At 56.4% G+C, this 20366-nt stretch overlaps 1 protein-coding gene across 7 annotated transcripts in view; it reads right to left on the bottom strand.

Annotated features, from left to right (window-relative positions):
• Positions 1–1175: 1175 nt before the first annotated feature.
• The window catches only part of GRM4 (glutamate metabotropic receptor 4), a 115775-nt gene continuing 96584 nt past the window's right edge, over positions 1176–20366 (bottom strand). For 4 of the 7 annotated variants that reach the window (XM_037844502.1, XM_037844501.1, XM_037844506.1 and 1 more), the window contains 4 exons: positions 19959–20095; positions 14756–15691; positions 7635–7881; positions 1176–1773 (listed from right to left, as the gene is read on the bottom strand). In XM_037844502.1, coding sequence (XP_037700430.1) covers positions 1724–1773; positions 7635–7881; positions 14756–15691; positions 19959–20095 — 1370 coding nt within the window. In that variant the 3' untranslated portion in view covers positions 1176–1723. Of the gene's footprint in view, positions 1774–7634; positions 7882–14735; positions 15692–19958; positions 20096–20366 lie in introns of those variants that run through there. The other 3 variants (XM_037844503.1, XM_037844505.1, XM_037844504.1) reach the window with 3 other exon arrangements.

The raw sequence follows: 20366 nt of genomic DNA, 5'->3' as shown, positions 1-20366 counted from the left end.
CAAGGAAGCCAGCTGCAGCCGAACACACATTTGCACACTTGCCAGCCTGGGAGAGAGACCCTCACGACGTGGGCGTGATGTGGACACACACTCGCTTCTGCCTAAACAGCCCGGCACACAGACGATGACATGAGACCAGCAAACACGCACACTGAGGTGCCGAGAGCACACACACACGAATAGCCCAGAGAGACACACACACACACCTGCGCCATGCTTGGGGACCCGGGTACAGTCAAGGACACACAGGAACACACACTCTACAACCTCCAGGACAGACACACGTCATCTCAGCACCTGTGACCTGGAGATAAAGCAAGCAGGACAGGTGGGCTGTGGGTGCTGGCAGGCCAGGAAGCCAATTTCTCAAGAGGAGCACTTCCTGGCTGGAAGGAGAAGAAAGGCTGGGAGTGGGGGTGGGTGTAGGGCCCCAGATGTAAGGGACATGGGACAGAGGAGGGGCAGGGGACAGAGAGTACCCCTCCCTAGGGGCTGCAGGGCAGGGGGCAGAGCATCTTCCTTACTTAAGGACCACCAACGGCTGGTTTTTTGAATCTTTTACAATGTGCCAGCCCCTTACTTGGAAACCTGGCCTCCCCCTGCCCAAGGCCCTGCCACATCTCCCTGGACGTCCAGCCCGGGTAGCAGCCTTCTGCCGACCTCCAGGTCCTCTTCCCTCTAATGCCAGCCCGTCCTGCTGTCGGATGAGCCTGTGGTTCCAAGCCAGACCCTCAGTGGATGTGGAGCCGAGGTGCAAAACCATGTGTTTATTTTTATTAGAAATGTTCCTGGTATAAAAACAATCATGCGCTACACATTGTCATCAATAACCATCACCAAACACCCAGGCACTGAGCTCCGTGTCGTTGGCAGGAGGGGCAGGCAGGCAGAACACGCGGCAGACGGGAGGGGGCAGGCGGGCAGGCTGAGGGCCACAGGGACACACACAGAGGCCACCAGGAGGACTCAGCACTTCGCAACATACTCGAGATTTCTTTTTGTTTTGGCTTTTTTGTGTTTTGATTTTTTTTTTCCTTTTTTTTCCTCTTTTGCAACATGTAAGATTTGATGAATTGGGAAAGGGTGGCAAGGGCAGGGGAGCAAAGGCTGGACATAAATGAAGCAAGGAGGGGAATCAAAAGAGGATAGAAAAGAAAAATGCAAGAGAGGGGAGACATTGATGGAGCACAAGAGAAAAACAAGAGACTGGGGATGGAGTGTGGACAAGGGAGAGGAAGCAGAGGCAAGAGTCAGAAAGAAGATACAGAAAAAGCAAGAGTGCAGACAGACGGAGACAGGGTGAGATAAATAGTGGAGATGCTAAGAGATAAGAGAAAATAAAGACAGGCACGGAGACAGATTAAGTCACCAATTGGACAGAAGGAGGAGGGAGGGAGAGAGAAAACCAGTGCTGGGGCCCACACAACCTAAGCCCCTGTTATTTGGGGCCAGGAGGGGGCAATGGTCCAAGCCCCAGGCCCTTGGGGTGGCCTGAAGCTGCCCCAGCCCCTCATCCTCCTCCTGCCGTCCACCCAGCTGGCCCAGGCTGCCCATCAGTGACCACCGGGGGCTCTGCCATCCTCAGCACCAAGCCTTGTCCATGGGCACCCACGGACAGGCAGGACATCCGCTGGGACCTTGGGAGAGACCCTGGCCCGATGCACCATCCACAAGGGTCTCAGGTCGTCCCTCCTCCACCTCCTGATTGGCTCCAGTGGCCGAGCTAGATTGCATGGTTGGTGTAGGTGACGTAGGTCTGTTTGGTGGCCAGCGCTGGAAAGAAAGAGACCAGGGGTGCCCAGAAGTCAGGGGCTAGCGTTTTCAAACCCTCTCCCCACCAGACTCCAGAACTGAGCTGTCAACATCCCGCCCAACCAAGAGCCAACCTCACGCCACCCCTAGATCACTCCCGCCACTGCTCCTGGCACTCCTCCGGGCTCAGCCCAGCATCCTCACACACAGCAAACCCAGCTCCAGGCCTTTGCTGGGGCTGCCCTGCTGGCCGGGAACATCCATCCCTCTTCTCTGTGTCTCTCTAGAAATGACACGCACACCCCAATGCCACTCCTTGTTGAGAACCTCCCCACCCCTCCTCATTCCACCACACTTTAAAAGAACCGTTTATACTTATGATATAATCAGATCAACTTACATAGAGTACTATCAGAGGGTAGTTTTTTTGGAAGTTTGACATGTTTTAGAACAACACACACAAAGAATATACATTAAACAGATTAGAATGGTGGTCCCAGGGATGGGAAGAGAGTGGAGAATGGGGGCTGAGGAAATAAAAAATTAAAACCAGAGGGGAGGCCTTGCAAGGACCTGTGATGATCCTGGCTATAAACTGAGGCAAATGATTGACTCAACCCTTTACCCCCAATGCTTGAGGAAAATGTAAGTCCTCTTGGACCCCCAGGACCCTCTGAGCATACAGACTTTGTTTTTGGAATCCTGATCTCGCCTCAGCCTTGGGTCTCCCCGACCTGTACCCGTCACTCTGGGCCTTGCTCACCCCACATGGGGTCTGGGGTTGCATGTCCAGGTAGCTCTCATTTCCTGGCCGCAGCCCCCTTGGGACCCTTCCCCTACTGGGCCCAGCACAGTGCCAGCTCCAGGGCCAGAAGGTGACTTCCGCCCCCTGTGGGCAGTGTCAGTGGCCACGCCTCCCCTGCCCCGCCCCGGCTCAGCCATCACAACAGCCTAATGAGGAGGCTGAGTGTCACCCTGATTGGACAGTTGAGAAACTGAGGCCAGAGGGGTGAGGAGCCTGACCAGGTCCTAGGTTCTGTTCTGTCCTGCCTAGGCTTAGGGCCTCTCTTGAGGAGGTGGAGGAGCCTCTCTCTGGGGCTGTGGGCAGCTGAAAGGAGAATCATCAAAGGCAGTAATGCCACCGGGACACGGGTCAGCCTGCTGGTGTGGAGAGAGGAGGCTGGGTGGGAGTGAGTCCTCAAGCTGCTAGACTCCACTGCCAGGGCCCTCAGCCCAGAGGGAGGCTCCACCAGGGGTGTCTGATAGAGAAGAGGGAACTGGGGGGACAACAGCATGGTGAACAGCAAGTCGTCCCCCAGACCTCTCCCCACATTAGTCTTTGCTGGGCACATGACTGTCAAATTAAGGACTACATTTCCCAGCTTCCCTTGCATGCCCCCCCCATGACTACATTCTCATGAACTGTGAGTGTAAGGGCCATGTGCAGTTTCCATGTCACTTGATCAAAATAGGAGATTGTTTCCCCTGAGCTTCATCTCTTTTCCCTTCCACGGGCAGAACAGACATTGAGGTCAACCACCTTCCACCACATGGACAAGGACGACCCTCCAGGAGCGGCTGAAACAATAAGATGGGAGGAAACTGATCGCTGGCTCCTGCACACACTGTGTGCTATTAGGTCAGAGAGAAATAAACATATCTGATTTTAGCTCCTCTATTCTGGGGCCACTTGTCTTAGCAGCGCAGCTTGCTATGTATTGCTATATCCAACCATCGGAAGGTCTGTCCTGCATGGGAAGAAGCAAACTTGTTGTGGGTAGGGTGCACGGAGGGACACGCCATGGAACCAAATGGGAGACCCGAAGGAAGCACTTCCTCCTGGCCAGAGCTCAGTGTGGAACAGCCGCGTTATGTGGTAGTAAGCTCCCTGTCAGCAAGAACATTCAGGCAGGGGCTTAAGAATCACTTGGCTGGGCAATGGCAGGGAAGTTGCAAGTTTTAAGTGCCGCTTGGACAAATGCTGATGGAAAAAAAAGGCACGGTATCCACAAGAATAAGAACACAGAGCAGCACCTCACAGTTACAAAAAATTCCCATGTTCATTTCTAAACTGATGAGTCTCCCTCCAGGGTGCTGGACAACTGAGAGGGAAGGAACGTGGGACAGGCCAGTTTTGATGGGGAAGTACCCTGAAGGTGGCCTGGGCTGGGGCACCCAGGGATGGCAGAAGGCGCTGAAAGGGAGGTGGGAGACATGTGCATATCAGGTGCTTGGGAAATGGGAGCCCTGGATTCCAGCTGCAGGGAGGCCTCAAATTCCCCCTGCGACCTCAGAAAGGTCCTTCCCTTCTCTGATAGGCCTCAGTTTCCCCACCTAGAATACAACACGGGTGGTCCTTTTGGTCTAGACTTCTTTTACTGAGGGGCTCCCCAGCCCCCAACATCTCTATCCCACCCTCTCCCCCACTGACAGAAAAAAAAGATCCTGCAGCAACTCAGCAAATCACTTGCTTGCAGATGAGGTTTTTGAGAATCAATTCCCCAGGGCTCTATCACCCCCTGGATGAAATGATAAAATTGAGTTTCCAAACCTGTAAAACCCGTCAGCAGGTCCTGGCTAAGAGGTGAAGGAAAATGGGTGGTAGCAGTAGCAGCAGCAGCAGCAGCAAAATTGCCGCCGACTGCAGGCAAATGAGAGCTGGAGGCATGGCTGTGGGGGCACCAGGGAGCACTTGGGTGGGCAAGAGAGAGTGGCGGGGAGATAAAGGACTGCTGGGCACCTTTCTTCCCTGAAGACCAGAGCTGTCTCCTCTAGAAAACCCAATTTACGGGTTCCAGAACCTGTGGTGGGGAGGGAGGGGATACTTAGCCCCCATCCCCCAGCCAGGGGCCCCAGAGCCCTTCAGCAGAGCCTCGGTCCCACACAAGGGCACTGAATCTGCTGGGGTCCTCCAGAAGCCAACTGTGAGGCTCACAAGGCCAGGAGGCAGGAGACCTGGGGTCCAGCCCTGCCTTCTCCTCTCTAGGGGGCTTCAGCACCTGCCACGTGGCCCTCCCACCTCACCGATCCTCTCTAAGCCTTAACTCCCTCAGGTGTAAAATCACAGTGACAGTAAGCCCTTGGCTGGCAAAATGCTGGGCAGAGGGGCAGGGCTGAAATACCTACCGCCAGGCCAGGATGGCGGCAGCAACAGTCCAGGGGCAGCCTCAGTGTGGCGAGTGGTGGGGAGAGGACCCCTGACCTCACCTGCTGAGGGCGACGCCCACCCTACTCTCCCACCCACTGCTGAGGTCAGGCCCTGGCTGCTGGTTTTCAGTCACCACCGCCTGGGATAACAATTAGCCAGGCAGCGGCAGGCATGAGCAGACAGCCCCCATTTGTCGCCCCTTATGTCTCTACGTACAATCTGCCTACAATCGAGGTCCTGAATTATTTATTCTGTTGTTTGTTTTAAGATATGTGGCCTGCCAATGACAGAGTGAAAAATGTTCCTGCTCCACTGGAGTGACACCTCCCCACTCCCCCTGCTCACACCCCCTTGGTCCCGCTGTCCCCAGAATTAATTACCCAGCTCCCACCCAGCAGCTCCATGGCTCCTGCTGTTAGGACACCGAGAGGCAGTGGGGGCAAGGAGCGCTGGCCTCTGGCCTTTGGCCTTTGTGGCCTGTGGGGGTGGGGTGAGGAAGCCTCCTCTATCTTTTGCAGAAAGCAAGGGACTGGGAACGCTGGGTCTCTCCTTTCCTCCCTGCCTCCACACCTCTCCCGCTCTGGCAAGGGTGGGTAATTGTCCCTATCCCCAAGAGACCAGCCAGAGCTGAGGCCGAGTGATAAATGTCAATGTGGGGCCATCAGAGCTCTCTACCCTACCCTCACATTCTCCTGCGGCTTTCCCAGCACCATCAGCGGCATGCTTTGGGACAGGACGTTAGCCCCACTTAGCTGCCCACGCTCTCTGGGTGGGGGTCTCAGGAGCACTGGAGCCAAGGTTGACGGTCAGCCTGGCCTGCACCTGGCAGGGGATGGGACCCCAAAGGGGCACAGGAAGGGAACATCTCCATGCAAAGAGAGAAAGTGCAAGTCAGGAGTGTTGGGCAGAGCAGCGGGAGGCGGTTCACTGCCCAGGACAGAGAGGCCTCATGGGAACCTCGAATGAGGTTTCTGGACATCTGGGTGGGCACAAAGGCCTGAGATGGGGGTCCTGTGAGCACACTCTGCCTCTTCTCAGTTCTGAGGGAGCCTGGGGCTGTAGATGGAGAAGCTGGTTGGGGTTCTGGGAGGAGGTCATGCCGCGAGGCCATGGGGCAAGGGGGTGGGGGTGTATACAATCATCAGGGGGTGATTCATCAAAGGGGTGCTGAATGAGAAGCCAGGTATACTGGCATAGAGGATGGGACCCCAGAGATAGGGAGACCATATGATGTCAGGGCCAAGGGACAGACATTGCAGTAGGGTGCACAGAGGCCAGCCACTGTCTTGCTGTGTGACTTCAGGAGAGTCACTCACCCTCTCTGGGTCTCAGCTAGGGATCAAACCCCAGCCTTACCAGGGCCTACATGACTGCTGTGAAGATCACCCAAGAGGGGAGAGGTCTCTGGGAAGTGCAAAGTCCTGCTTGCATATGGGAAGTGACTTCCCTGCTTTTCACAGTTCATATTTTCTCCAAGGGAACAGTGTTGAGAGTAGAAGGGAAAATGCATCCCCCAGAGGCCCAAGGTAGGGATTCCATAAGAGGTGGCCTGCTCACCCTGTTCCTTGTCCCCAGCCCAAACACACTGAGGAGAGAAAGGTTCCAGTTTCTCCTTAAATGGGGGATGACAGCAGGGCCTCCTCCCTGGAGCTTCTGCTCTGGGACTTTCTGTAGTCATCCCTCCTGCTGCCATCAAAAATGTACTGGAGGGGAGATAACAGTGCTGACTCCCAGGCCCCAACAAGATCTGAAAATCTTGGGGGTGGGGGGTAGGTGGGAGGAGGGCTCTTTTCCTTCCTTCCCCTCCAATGGAGGCCCCCAAGATATTTAGACAGAAGAGGAGGCAGGAGGAGCTCCCATTTAAACCATGTGGGCTGCTCATAGGTTGAGGAAGGAGCCAAGGCCAGCACTGGGATGGGGTGACCACCCTGTAGCAGCTGGAAGTGAGGCCCATGGAGGCCGCCCCAGAGGCTGGTGTCCCTGTGGCCTCACCCCAGGCAGAGGCTTCCGTGTGCCTAGGGAGGTGGAGGCGTCAGGGACACCAGAGCTGAGGTCAGGTCCTGGCCCTGCCACCTGCTTGCTGTGTGACTTCGGTGAGACCCCACCTCTCTCACTTTTGTTTTCTCACCAACATTAGGCAAATGATAAAAATATCTGCCTTTCAAAGATGCTGTGAGCATTAAAAAAAACAGCACTCAGTAGGGCTGGCACACAGAAAGGGTTCAAAAAATGGTAACCCCTAGGACTCATCCCTTTGGAGTCTCCAGGGACCAGGGGCCCTCCTGAAACAACCCTTTCTCTCCAGAGGGGTTTAAAGGGCATAAGCGGAAATGTGGGTCCCAGGGCAGAGAACTTCCGGAGTCTCCTGGTCCCCTGCCTGAACCGGGGCCCCCCATAACCCCACCCCAGGTCAGGTATAGATTCCTGGAAGGGAGACACCGGAAGGAGAGGGGCTTGGAGTTCCTCCAAAGCTACAGGAAAGGGCGGGGCAGACCAGGCGCTCACCTGGTGCTTCAAGGTGTTCCCGGAGCTCCCGCCTCCGCGCGGCGCGGGCCACGCACCTGAGGCCTCCGGGTTCTCCCAGTGCCCACCCCAGAGGGCGGGGCCAGGGATGGGGCGTGGTCGGGGGCGGGGCGGGGCTGGTCCGGCGCCCCCTAGATCTTTTCCGCGAGGGGGAGGGGCAGGGGCGGGGCAGGGGCGGGCACCGAGGGCGAGGGGCGGGGCTGGCGCTCACCTGGGACCTCGAGGTTCTCGCAGAGCTCGGACTTGGCCTCGCCGTTGGGCCGGAAGCTGCTTTTCTGCGTGAACTTGTTGGACATGGTGGCGGCGGTGACGACGGCTTTGAGGCTGCGCTTGCGCTTGGGCACGTTCTGCTCCGGGTGGAAGAGGATGATGTAGACCTTGGGCATGTAGAGCATCCCCAGGGACACCGAGGCGCTCAGACTCACCGAGACCGTCAGCGTCGTCGTCTGGATGTACAGCTGGGGGCGGGCGGGGCGGTGTCAGAGCGGCTCGGCCCGGGCCTCGCGGCCCCGACACCATCCATTGCGTACCCCCGGGACAGATACAGCAGAGACAGAGCCTGGGGACGCCGCCCTGCCCCCCTGGCTTTGGGCCGAAGGGAGTGTGGGGTCACAGATACAAGCCGAGACTTTAGACCGGAATTCCCAGATTCAAATCCTGGCTCCACTTCTAAATGTGTGATCTTGGACAAGTCACATCCTTGTGCCTCAGTTTCCTCATATGGGCAAGACGATTATAGTCCTTACTTCATAAGACTTTTGTGAGTATTCAATGACTTAATAACTGTTAAAAGTGTGTCAAACATTGCCTGGAACCTGGTCAGCCCCATATAAATGTTTGAGATATGCCAAGGGGGGAGGGACAGGGATCCCACAGGGGACCACAGCTGACCCTTCTTAGGAACAGTCCCCTGCACGGGGCTGCAAGTGAGATGAACACCTGTTGAATTGCCTTGAAGATTCTCCCAACGGCTGTGCCCCAGACCCTGGGACCAGTCCCACCCCAGCCCCCTCACCTCACGGAGCCAAGCAGGTTGTTGACAAGGGAGCCACACTGCCCAGCCCAATATGGCAGTGGCAGCATGGTCGAAGCTTATTTCACGCTCGCTTGCCAGCACTAACAGTGACAGATGTTTAGCAAGATGAAAGCCCATTAATCTGGGTGTTGGATAATCCACTCCTCAATAGTGGGGCCTTCCAGGCAGGGCCCAGCAATTCCCCTAGCCTCTGTCGGGGATCCCCCTGCAGCCTCCTCCCTGCCTTCCTGTCCTCCCAGGCTTCAGCTGCCCCTCTGTGGCCCCTGGGTCAGGGTGGTAGGGGAGGTAGGGGTGAGGGCATCCAGGCTGTGCCCCCCAAGTGTGGGTATCAGGGGAAGTGCTCTGTACCCTCAACCCCTGTCTGCTGTTCTGGGCCTGAGGCCCCTCCCCTGGGATCTGGCTAATATGCCACCTCTTCCAGGAAGCCTCGCTTGATCCCTGGCTCTCTCTGACCCCCCATGGCACCCTTCAATCCTTGCAGCCAGCCCAGCAGTGGAGGGCATGAGTCTGGATTTGCTCCCTGAGGTTATGGGGCCCTGGCTTATCTGGCAGTCCCCTGAAGGCAGGGGCCAAGTATTCCCATTGCCATATTCCTCTGCATCCCCTGCCCCTCTCTCCATAAAGGTCTTCACTTCCAGCCACCCCTCCCCAGGCCTTTGGGAGAGGGTCTGGAGAAGCTCTAGGTTCTGGGAGGAGATAGGTGGAGGCAGAGCAGAAGCTGTGTGACTTGAGGAGTGTGCTCCCTCTCTGGGCCTGTTTCCTCATCAGTACAATAGGATGATAGCACCTACCTCACCCAAAACACAAGGCTACCACAAGTCCAGGTGAATCCAGACAGAACATGCCCCACTTCCAGGTTGAGGTGGCCCACGTCAAGCAGGGCTCCATGGGGAGGAGGCTGGGAGCATGGAGAAGCTGTTTTATTTGTTACCATTCGGGAAAATGTCATTGGCCCAGAGGAAACGGCAGCCTATTCCCAGTGAGTACACAGCCCTCTGGGCACAGACCGATATACCCTGTCTTCACACCCAACTCACACTCTTGCCCCCAACACAGAGCTGTCCCCAGCACACAGGCAGCAGGTCATGGCAAGCCAGTGGGAGGGTGCTGGCCCTTTCTCCCACCCCCTGAGATGGGGCCAGAGGTCAGGGTGAGGAAGGGGGTCAGGTTCCAGAGCACCAAAACAGACCCTTGGAGGAAATGAGAGAGACCTGGGGTAATCAAGAGCTGGCTTGTACCTGGCCTTCATCATCAGACTGGGAGTTCCATGGGGACAGAGAATGTGTCTTGTTACATTGGGGGTTCCCAGGGCTACAGGCCTGGGTTCCAGACTCCACTCTGCCTTGGCCTGCTATGGGGTGCTGGGGGAGCCCCCTCCCCACCTCTGGGCCCCAGGGGTCCCAGCCATCGACAGGCAGGGTCAGCTCACAGGGATGCCACCTGTGCAGTCACACAGGGCCCTGGGCTTGGAAGGGCCCTGCACTTCGCTTCATGTTTTGCTGCCACCATTTCAAAACACTAAATGAATTTTGAAGAAGGGGCCCCACATTTTCATTTTGCAATGGGCCCTGCAAATTAGGTATTCACAGTCACTGGTATTCCCTTCATATTTTTGCCCCCCAGCTGAGGATCCCTTTCTGCAGACCAAAATCTAACAAGGGGTGTAAATATCAAATCTGAGGAAAGCTTCTCTGGGAACTCCTGTTTGCTGGGGCCTCTCCCTCCCACGCAGCCCTGGGGCTCCTCCAGCCATCCCAGAGTGCTCGGGCAGCATAGCTTCTGAAGATCTGGAATCTTTTCTGTGGAAGGCAAAGGAAAAGCCAAGAAATCCTGGCTGGTGTGTGATGCCCATGTGTTCTTTGGGCCGTGTGTGCCAACTATGTGGAGGCAAAGGCCTCTGGGAGATGGCTGGCTCTGTGCACAGAAGTGGGGCTGCCCACCGCCAATTCCTCTCCTCCAGCATCCGGAATTCCCACCGTGTCACTGGAGCTTCTGGCTAGGGCATCGTTTCCTGGAGCCTGTGTGAAGGTGTACATCGTCACCAGGAGTTGGTGACCTCTTAACCTTTGTGAGGGAAGCAGTGGTCCTGTAGAACCCAGGAGGCACCCCTGAAAGGAGGCGACCCAGGCACGGATGAGGGATGAGGTCTTAAAGGCAGTCAGAGTGAGAGGCGGCCTTCAGGATGTGATTTCACCTTCTCTGCCATTCCACCTGCCTCCCAGCCTGGTGATTCTGGTTCCACCACTCCTGCTTCCCTCTTTGGTCAAGCCCTTGTTACACTCCATCCTCTGCAAAGAGTCCTGTGTTCAGCCTCACTAGTCACCTGTTCCCCAGGGTGAAGGAGGGTATCAGAGCTGGGGTTGATGGTTGAGGACAGAGATCATGTTGGGGTGGGGCAAAGGGCACAGAAAGGAGCAGCCATAGATGATGGACAATGAATTTCCTGTTTTGGAACTAGCTGGTGGGTACAGAGTGTGAGGGGCCCTTAAAGGGGCTGGTAGTGGGGACACTGAGGAGCCTCCACCCAGGCCAACCCTGATAGGTTTTGAGATTCTCCGAGTTGGTACAAACACTGTGGCCGGCCTCCTGGCCACATCCTGCTCAAGCATGGCTGAGCAGTAACCCCACACGGTAGAGAAAGCCCATTCTGGACTCAGAGTAATGCCAAGTGGCAGCGGTGTTAAGCCCTCGAAATCTGGGCTAATGCTGGGAAATCCGTCCACCTGCTCACTAGAGCGGCACAGACAGCTTCACTCTGAGCCAGCACCTGCACCCTGGGGGGACAGGCTCAGCTGAGCACGTGCAAATGCGTACACACATACACCTGTGCACACACACACCTGCACACATATGTGGGTGCACACACATGCCTACTCACACGGACCCCTAAATACACATGCATATCTGCATTCACACACACACACACACACATGAACTTACAGCTGCACTCTCACACCACCTGGCTCAGACACACCTGGGCTCACACACACAACACACCTTCATGCACCTGGGTGCACACACATGCATACACACATATGCATGCATACACATCTGTACACATACCTCAGCACACACACACACTCATGCATACTAACATCTGCGTGCATGTATTTACACACACACCTGTGCACACACTCCTGGGAATATGCACTCAATCTGCACACCGATGCACATACCAGCAGCCACAACCCCCTGAGCACACACACCAGCCCTCCCCTACTCTATCTGCAGGTGTGCACTCATACACACACACTGTCCACCCACTGCTGAACATGCACATGCACAAACAGGCACTTACACATTTGTACATACACACTCCTGTGCTCATTCCAAAATCCTCACAACAGCCCCACATTGTGATCAATCTGCGCAGCACATGTGTGCACATGCACACTCACACACATGCACACCCAGCAGCCAGGCCTGCAGCTTTCATTGGGGCATTTTCTAGCTCTGGCTGGGTAAGGCACAGATACAGGCCCCAGAATAGCCCCAGGGCTGCCCGAGGTCTGACCCAGCAGGGACTTCAGAGCTCATCTCCCCCACCGCCCTCTACATTCAGAGGCAGAGACCTGGTCCAGAGAGGAAGAGGGGCTGTGTCCCCGGCCATATGGTCAGTCAGAAGCAGAGCTGGGTCTTAGAATCACATGCTGGTGTGAGGCTGGCCTGCTGTGTGACCCGGGGCAAGTCCCTCAGCCTCTCTGGGCCTCAAAAGAGATCATCTCAGAGGTTCAGTTTCACAATCAGTGCTGAGGGATCCTTCTAAAAAGGGAGCAATCAGAGGTGGGTAGGGTTGCTTGGAGAGATTGGGGTGGGGGTGGGGCAGAGTGGGGGGTGAGCCTCGGCATCTGGAGGTGGGAGGGTCTAAACCACAGGGGGAGCAGGGTGCTGGCAGGCAGCCAGAGGGAATGATGAGAAGGCGAGTAAGGGAGGCTTAACCACCATGCTGTCCGCCTCCCAGCCGCATGCCTTTACTCCCTGAGGAGGCCAGGGAAGGGCCTCCTGCTATTGTTGAGAGTAATTTCTCCTGCTGCTAGCTTCCTGGGGGGTGGGGCGGCCTTGCCCACTGGCTCTGTGGGCCCCGTGGTGCTGAGGGCTGGAGGATTCCTGCTGTAGCTGTCCTAAGCAGGTTGGCCTTCTGCAGGTGTTGGGGGGAAAAGTGGTGGGAGACATGGCTCCCTGGCGGCTCCTCTGGCCCAAGCATGTGGGGTGGCCATACTCTCCTGGAGCCAGGCCTGGTCTGGGAGTGCAGGCCAGTCACTGCCAACCCCAAAGTCTGCCTCCTGGAGTCCCCAGCCCACAGGGCCCCCATTGGCAGATGTACCACGGCCTCCCTGGGCCAGGCCCAAGGGATTTGGAGTGAAGGACACAGAAGGCGGGCATCTTCCAAGGAAGTCCCAGGGTGGGTGAGAGGGTCCCAGAGCAGCAGGGCGACAGTGGGGACTATGGAGTGGGGGTGGGGTAGAGGGAGGAAGGGGGCTCCTGAGTTAGAGAAAGGGTCAAGTCCAGCTCTTGCCCCCTGTGGCTGTGTGACCTTAGGCAAGTCACTTCACCTCTCTGGGCCTCTGTGTTCTCATCTGTAACAGGGATGGTGACACCTATCCTCGCCAGCTGCTGTGGGGTTTGGTGGTCACTAGGCAAAATGTCTGGCACATAACAGGCATCCCACCCATGGCAGCTTTGGTGGCAGCTTCACTGAATGCCAAGCATCCCTAGGAGCTTGTACTCGGGCTCATGGCTTTAAATCCCACCCATAATTACACTTCCAGCCGGGATCTCATCCCCGAATTCCAGAGTTGTACATTGAACCGTACACGTGACAGCTCCACTTGGATGTCTAATGGGCATCCCAAACTTAGCATGTCCAAAGGGCTTCTGATCTCCCACCCCTACCTGGGCTCCTCATTGTCTTCCCCATCTTAGAACTTAGAAACCCCTTCCTTCCCATCACTCAGACCAAAACCCATCCCTGCCGAGTCATCCTTGCCTCCTCCTCTGCCTCCCACCCCACATGCAATCCATCGGAAATCCTACTGGCGCCTCCTGCATAGATGTCCGGAACCCACACTTCTCACCACCTCCCCAGCCAGCACCCTGCTCCAGGCCGCCATCGCCTCTTGTCTGGATTCTTACCGTAACCTTCTCCCTGGCCTCGCTGCTGCTGCCTCTGGCCTCCTCAGGTCTCCACCCAGCAGCCAGAGGGATTCTTTGAAGCCTAAGTCAGATCACGTCCCTCAGCGGCTCAGAACCTTGCAGTGCTCCCTTCTCCCAGCCTCCTTCCCACAGCCTCCCGGGTCCTCCATCTGCTGCCTCAGCACTTCTCTGGCCTAGTCCCCGCCACCCTCCTCGGCTTCTTCAGCTCCAGCCTCCCCAGCCTGCTAAGCATAAGGCTGCTTTTATAGCCATTGCATCACTTGGTTGTCACAACACCCGTAAGGGCTGCCTGGGGAGGATCAGGGTCCCAATTTACTGATGAAGAAACCAAGGCAGTGGACCAGCTGGTTTACCCTGGATCCTGCAGTTAGACACAGAGCTCAGACCAGGAGCTGGGGTTTTGTTCCATCACGATCCTCCCAGTTTCTGGCCTTTGATTTTCAGGGACTCCCAATTCTTCAAGATAAAGGACACACACTGCCCCCGCCCCGGGCCCCCCAGGCATTGTGGGACTGGGATGTGGGCAAACTCCTCAGGGACCAGATCTTGTCAGAACCAGAGAAGGCTGCCCCTCTGCAGCCCCCACCAAGGGAGGGGGGACCCTCAGATGGCACTGCCAGGCGGCAGGCTCCTCGATTTCCAGGCAGCATGGGGTGCGGCAGAGGGGGAGCGAGTGCCTGGAACAACTCCCACCTCTGGGCCCGTGGGGAGCCTACGAGGGCAGAGAGAGGGATGGACGGAGGAGGGAGAAGAGAGGAGAGGAGAGAAGGAAGATGGAGGCTAGTAGGAAAGAATGAAGCATGCAAGGGGGTGCAGCATCCCAGGCTCATAGAAAGGAAGGAGGGAAGGAGCAGAGGGGGAGGGAAAGACAGGATCAGAGGAAGACAGGAAGAGGGAAGAAAGAGGAGGCAAAGGAGAAAGGAAGAAGAGAAAAAAAGGAGGTGAGAGGGCAAGAGGGAGAGCAAACACAAACTTGTGACTGAAGAGGAGGCAGAATGAGGCAGGAAAGAAGGATGCCCGGGGCAGGGTGTGAGGCCAGCCAGCTTGCCCAGGGGTGGCCAGGAGGCTGCCCCCGCTCACTCCCCTCCACCGCCTTCTCACCCTCGCCCACTATCCACTCACCTCTCGCCCCCGCCGCTCACCTTGTCGGCCGACTGCGAGGTGCCAAAGAAGATCGGGATGAAGGCGAGCCAGACGATGCAGGTGGTGTACATGGTGAAGCCGATGGGCTTGGCCTCGTTGAAGGTCTCGGGCACACCGCGCGTCTTGATGGCGTACACGGTGCACGTGACCATGAGCAGCATGCTGTAGCCCAGCAGGCAGATGAGCGACAGGTCCGAGATGTCGCACTTGAGCACGCCCCTGGCGAAGCGGGGGTCGAGCGTCCGCTGGTCCTGGAAGTCCACCACCGAGTGGGAGGGGTCCACCACGAACCACACGCAGATGCCCAGCAGCTGCAGGGAGATGAGGCTGAAGGTGATGGCCAGCTGCGAGGCGGGGCTGATGAAGCGCGGGGCGCTGACCGACCGCTTGCCCTGCTCGAAGATGCGGTAGATGCGGTTGGTCTTGGTGAGCAGTGCTGCGTAGCTGATGCTCATGCCCAGCCCCAGGAAGACACGGCGCAGTGAGCAGGTGCCCAGGTCGGGCTCGGCAATCATGAGGAAGGTGGTGGCATAGCACAGGAAGATGCCCGCCAGCAGCACGTAGCTGAGCTCGCGCCCGGAGGCCTTGACGATGGGCGTGTCGTTGTAGCGCACGAAGGTGACCACCACGAAGACAGTCGCAGCGATGCCCGCCACGGCCAGGAAGAGGGGCAGCACGGCCCAGGGCGAGTCCCACTCGAGCTTGATGATGGGGATGGGCCGGCAGCCAGTGCGGTTCTCCGTGGGCCGCATGTCGTAGGGACACGTCTTACAGGTATAGCGGTCTACCTGGTACTGGTACCCCGTGCAGGGCTCGCAGTGCCAGCAGCACGGCATGCCCTTCACTGTCTTCTTCCGCTCGCCTGGCTGGCAGGGCAGGCTGCAGATGGAGCGGGGCAGCTGCTGGCTGCTCCCCGGCCAGTGCATCCGCTCTATCTGGCAATGACAGCACCATGGAGCAGGCCTTAGGACACGCCACCCAGTGCCCTGGACCGTCCCGCTGGGCAGTGCCCTACGGCCCTGCACCTGCATCTCCCAGTTAAGTCAGCTGAAAATCCAGCCTCCTGGGCCCCACCAGCACTTGTTGAAGCAGACGGCAGGATTGAAAGAAGCTTCCCAGCATGATTCAGTCACAGCTGATCCACGGGGGACGCTGAGCTAATCCAACACCCTCAAGGGGTGTATGGAGAAACTGAGCCCCAGAGAACAGCAGTGACAACCTGGAGTCCCACAGAGCATCAGGGTCAGAGTAGAGAGAACCCAGGAGCCCTGACTCCCAGCAACCAAGGCCTTGCTACTCACAGTGGTCCCAAAACAAGCAGCATTAGCATCACCCAAGAGCTAATTGGAAATGCAAAATTTCAACCCCACCCCAGATATATTGACTTAAAATCTTCATTTTAACGAGACTCCCCAGGTAATTTGTGCACATGCTGGAGTGGGAGACACACTGCCCTATGACATGGCCCAGCCCGTGGTGCCTCCTCCCAGAAGCACAGGGAGTTGGGCCCAGCAGAAAGCTATGGACAAAGGTTCAGTTCACAGAACACTTAATGAATACCTAGGGGTTAGCATTTCTTTATATCTTGCTCTATATTAGTGCTAGCCACAATTACATCTCTCTGAAAACACAATCACCACGAGCAAAGGAGCCACAGGGGCACTGTAGCGCCCTACCGAATACGTTACAATATTCTGGAAAGTAAGTGAGAGGACCAGAAAAGCTCCAGGCACTGGGCAAAGAGAGCTTGACTGCATTCAGGAGCCTTATTCGAAGCGCCTGCTCTAAATAGGTTGGTTATTAGGAAAAGAGTTTATTCTTAGAAAGCAGCAAGGCTGGCTAGACCGGTGCCGCGTTTGTGTCGGGTGTGAGATGCTCACTCCTGGAGAAAGCATAACCGATTGGTTGGCTTGGGGCTGAGGGGAAGGGTAGGGTGGGGTGGGGCAGGAATCCAAAGATGGCCTCATGGTAGGTTGGGGTGGGAGGAAAGCCTTAAAGAGGAAGGATGTCCTGTGGCTCTGGGCACGACAGGGCTGCCTGTCACCCTAGAAGCCAAAAAGGCAAGACAGTGTCAGTGCAACTGTCCTGCAGGGACCACGAGGCAGGAAAAACCCTGTGGTCGGAGCTGAGACAGGAGGTAGAGGCCCCTTCCCTAGAGGACACAGGGTTGGGGGGGCAGTGGGGGAGATATTTCTCATCTGGAAAAATCTGTGGCCCCAATGCAAATAGGAACAAACTCAGTCAAGTCCTGTGGGCCACAGGGCTCTGTTGCTAACGAGCTGTGTGTCCTTGAGCAAACGCCTTGACCCCTCTGAGCCTTTGTTTCCCTGCTGGTCCAATGAGAGCAGATATGAAGCCTCTTTGTCTTTTGTTACTGAGGGTGACTTCCATTTGGAAGTCTAAACAGAAATACTTTTTTCTATTTCACTAGAATGTCAGCTCCACATGGGCAAGAGCTTTTGTGGTTATTTCCTGCTGAACCTCCGGTCTCTAATACAGGGCTGCTCATCAGAGGGGCCCAATAATCATCTGTGGAATCTATGAATGAATGAATGACTGCCCAGGAAGTGAAGTCCAGAGACTTGGCATTAACATATGTTAGAGTCCTTCCCACTCTTCTGTCTGGGGTGACAGACGTAAAAAGGTACTTCCAATACAGAACGGTAAGCACAAAGAGAGAGGGAAGCAAGGACCCCAGCACCTCCAGTTTCATGCCATCACCTCCCAGTAACTCTGTGACTCAGTGGGGGCTGATTTTATTAGCACCATTTTACAAATGCTGGGAAACTCAGAGAGGCAGAGCGACTTGCTTGAGGTCACACAGCATCTGAGGTGCCGAGTCAGGACCAGGAATCTGTTCTCCTGACCCCATCTAGGGCTCATTTCACACCAGAATGTCTCTCAGTATCTGGTGAATACATTATCCAGAATCTGGCTCTTCCAGAGAGGATCAAATGGAACCTTGAGTTATACACCAAATCCCAGAATGTCAGAATCCCTGGGTGATTGAAAGTGGCAGGTCACTGATAAACCAACAGAGGACCCTTCCACTTCTAGTAGTCCTCCAAGCACCAGGCATTGCTGGCTGCTTGGCACCCTTATTCCTTTAATTACAACAAAAGACTCCAGGTTCTTTCATTTGCTAACCCATGGGTGCAACAGGAGGTCCCAGGGAAAGAAGCAAAGACTCTGGAACCAGACCCTTGCCCCTGCCAATCCTGATGGAACCACTTACCAGCTCCAGTCAAGTTGCTGCAATTCCCTGAGCCTGTTTCCTCAACTGGAAAATGGGGATAATAAAACCTATTTGCATAGCTGTTGCAAGAACTGAAAATAATACCTGCATCATCAAATTGTTCTCAGTCATCACAGCTGCTCTCAGTATGAGGCAGGATTATGGGGACCCTCACACTTTCTACAATGTCTGTAAATGTAAATATTTTGTAATAATCATGTACTTTTTGTACTTAGAAAAATATGTGTAGATGAAGACATCATATATAAAAGCCATGTGCATACAGTAGGCACTCAATTCACTTGTTTGTGTAGGTATTCATGTTTGTGTAGGAGTGCCTACTGTCTACCAGGCCCTGATGACGGGAACTAATATATGGGATCCGAGCCCTGAGAACGTTCCCTGGGTGAGGGTGGGAGGCATCTCTTGGGGAAACTGGGGATGAGAAGCCATCTCAACTTTCAGACCCCAGGCAGTGTGAGGCCTTTTCCCCAGTCCCCGCAGCCCTGCCTGCTCTGTGACCCACACCCCCTACCCCCACCCCAGTGCAGCCCTAGCTGAGCCGCTCAAGGACAAAGAGGGCAAGCTGTAAAGGTCAAGGTCCAGTCCCACCGTACCTCCTCCGTTACCTTGACTCCATCCAGGCTTTATGGGTGAGGGGCTATGAAGGACCCAGGGCACTGTGGGCCAGGAGAGGGCAAGGGTCTCACAACCCAGGAGCTGGTTCTGCTGGGTGGCAAGGCCTTGTATGGCTGGGGAGGGGGCGGGGTGGGGCCTTCAGGGGTGAGGAGGAGAGCTGTCGTCCTCTCAGTAATGTAACACGCTTAGAACAGTGACTGCTCCGCCAAAGCTGCTCAGAATCAGCTACCGTACTAGTGAATTTGGGTCACTGAGCCCCACTGCCTCTATTTGTGGAGTGTTGTTCCCACTTTGCCAAGTGCTCCCACCTGCCCTGTTCTGTCTGTCTGTCTCTCTCCTCTCAGCAATCCCAGGAGCACCGTTACAGGGACGGGAGTCAGCTCTGCCCTTACAGGCTGTGTGACTTTAGGAGAGTTCCTTCGCCTCCCCAGGGCTTGGATTGCCAAGGACTAAATGAGAGCATGGGTGGAAAGTGCTTTCCAGAGCATCAGGGGCTCCCCAGTGGAAGGGATTATTACAAGAGGAGACAGCGGAGACCTGAGGCAAGTCCCCAAGGGTCACTGAACCGGAGCCAACCGAGGCAGCTGGGGACCCGGCCTCCTGAGTCTTCTGGTCCATCAGAGACGTCACATTGTGGCCTCCCCAAGCACAGCTCACCTCATCACCCTGCAAGGCGGGGGCCAGTCCACAAGGCATCTCCTTGGGGAAGGAACCACAGGTCCTTCCTCCTGAAAAGGCTGCCCCATTTCATGGCTGGGACACTGTGAACCAGAGAGGGAATGTCACCACATCCTGGGACATTCCGAGGGCTGGGAAAGAATGGCTAGGATGACCCAGAAGTCCCCCTTGTCAGAACTGTCTTCTGGCGTGGTTTGAGGGGGCTGGAGGACTCGCCCTAAATTAGCTCCCTGCCTACTAGCCAATGTCAGAAACCCCACCGTTTGACCTGTGCCCCTTTGCCTCGGAACTCTGTCCTCTGTCCACATGCGGCTCTCTCCCCCTCACCTTACTTCCCCACACCCACCGACCCTTTTAGCCATTTGACTCCCATGTGATTCATCTATCCAGAGGTTTTTCCCCAAAGACTGGGTAGCAGGCATGAAGGCCCCAGGCTAAGGGAGAGTGGAGGGGCCAGAGAGGCAGCAGAAGCCCCTCTTGCTCTGCTCTTCCATTTTGGGGCAGGGGTCTCTGGGCCCTCCGAGACCTGGGCGGGGGCACTGGGAAGGAGGCCCCAACTTGGCAGCAGCAAGCCCGGGGTCAGGGCTGGTCAGTGGCTGGAATGGCGGGAGTGACTCTGAGCCCCACGGGGTCCCCTGCCAGGCTCTTACTCTGAGGTGCAGGTGGTCGGTCCAGGAGCCAATGACCTTGTACTCGGCCGAGCCGTTGCGCAACTGGTACTGGTAGATGTCATAGCGCCCGGGCGCGTCTCCATTCTCATTGAAGGTCACCGGGTTCCCCGCGATGCCTGTGTGGGCGTCACATACTCAGTCTCTCTGCTGAGCCTTTACCCAGAGGCAGGGAGGATCGGGAGCACAGGGCAGGGGCGCCTCCGGGGAGGCCCCTCCGTGGGACATCTTGGGAGGTTTCTCCCTTTGGGAACATCTGGAGAGACCCCCCCACACACACCTGCTGCACCCCACCCACCCCCACCCGGAGCCCAGGAGACCTCCTGGCTGCAAGGCCCAGCACTCTCGGGGGTGGGCAGAGCCCGCTGAGCCGCCTCCGCTGCCGCTGCC

The sequence above is a fragment of the Choloepus didactylus genome, chromosome 7 (assembly GCF_015220235.1).
Source record: "Choloepus didactylus isolate mChoDid1 chromosome 7, mChoDid1.pri, whole genome shotgun sequence".
In the NCBI taxonomy this organism is placed as follows: domain Eukaryota; kingdom Metazoa; phylum Chordata; class Mammalia; order Pilosa; family Megalonychidae; genus Choloepus; species Choloepus didactylus.
Note: the sequence above shows the minus strand (reverse complement) of the source record. Positions and strands in the feature narration are given on the sequence as shown.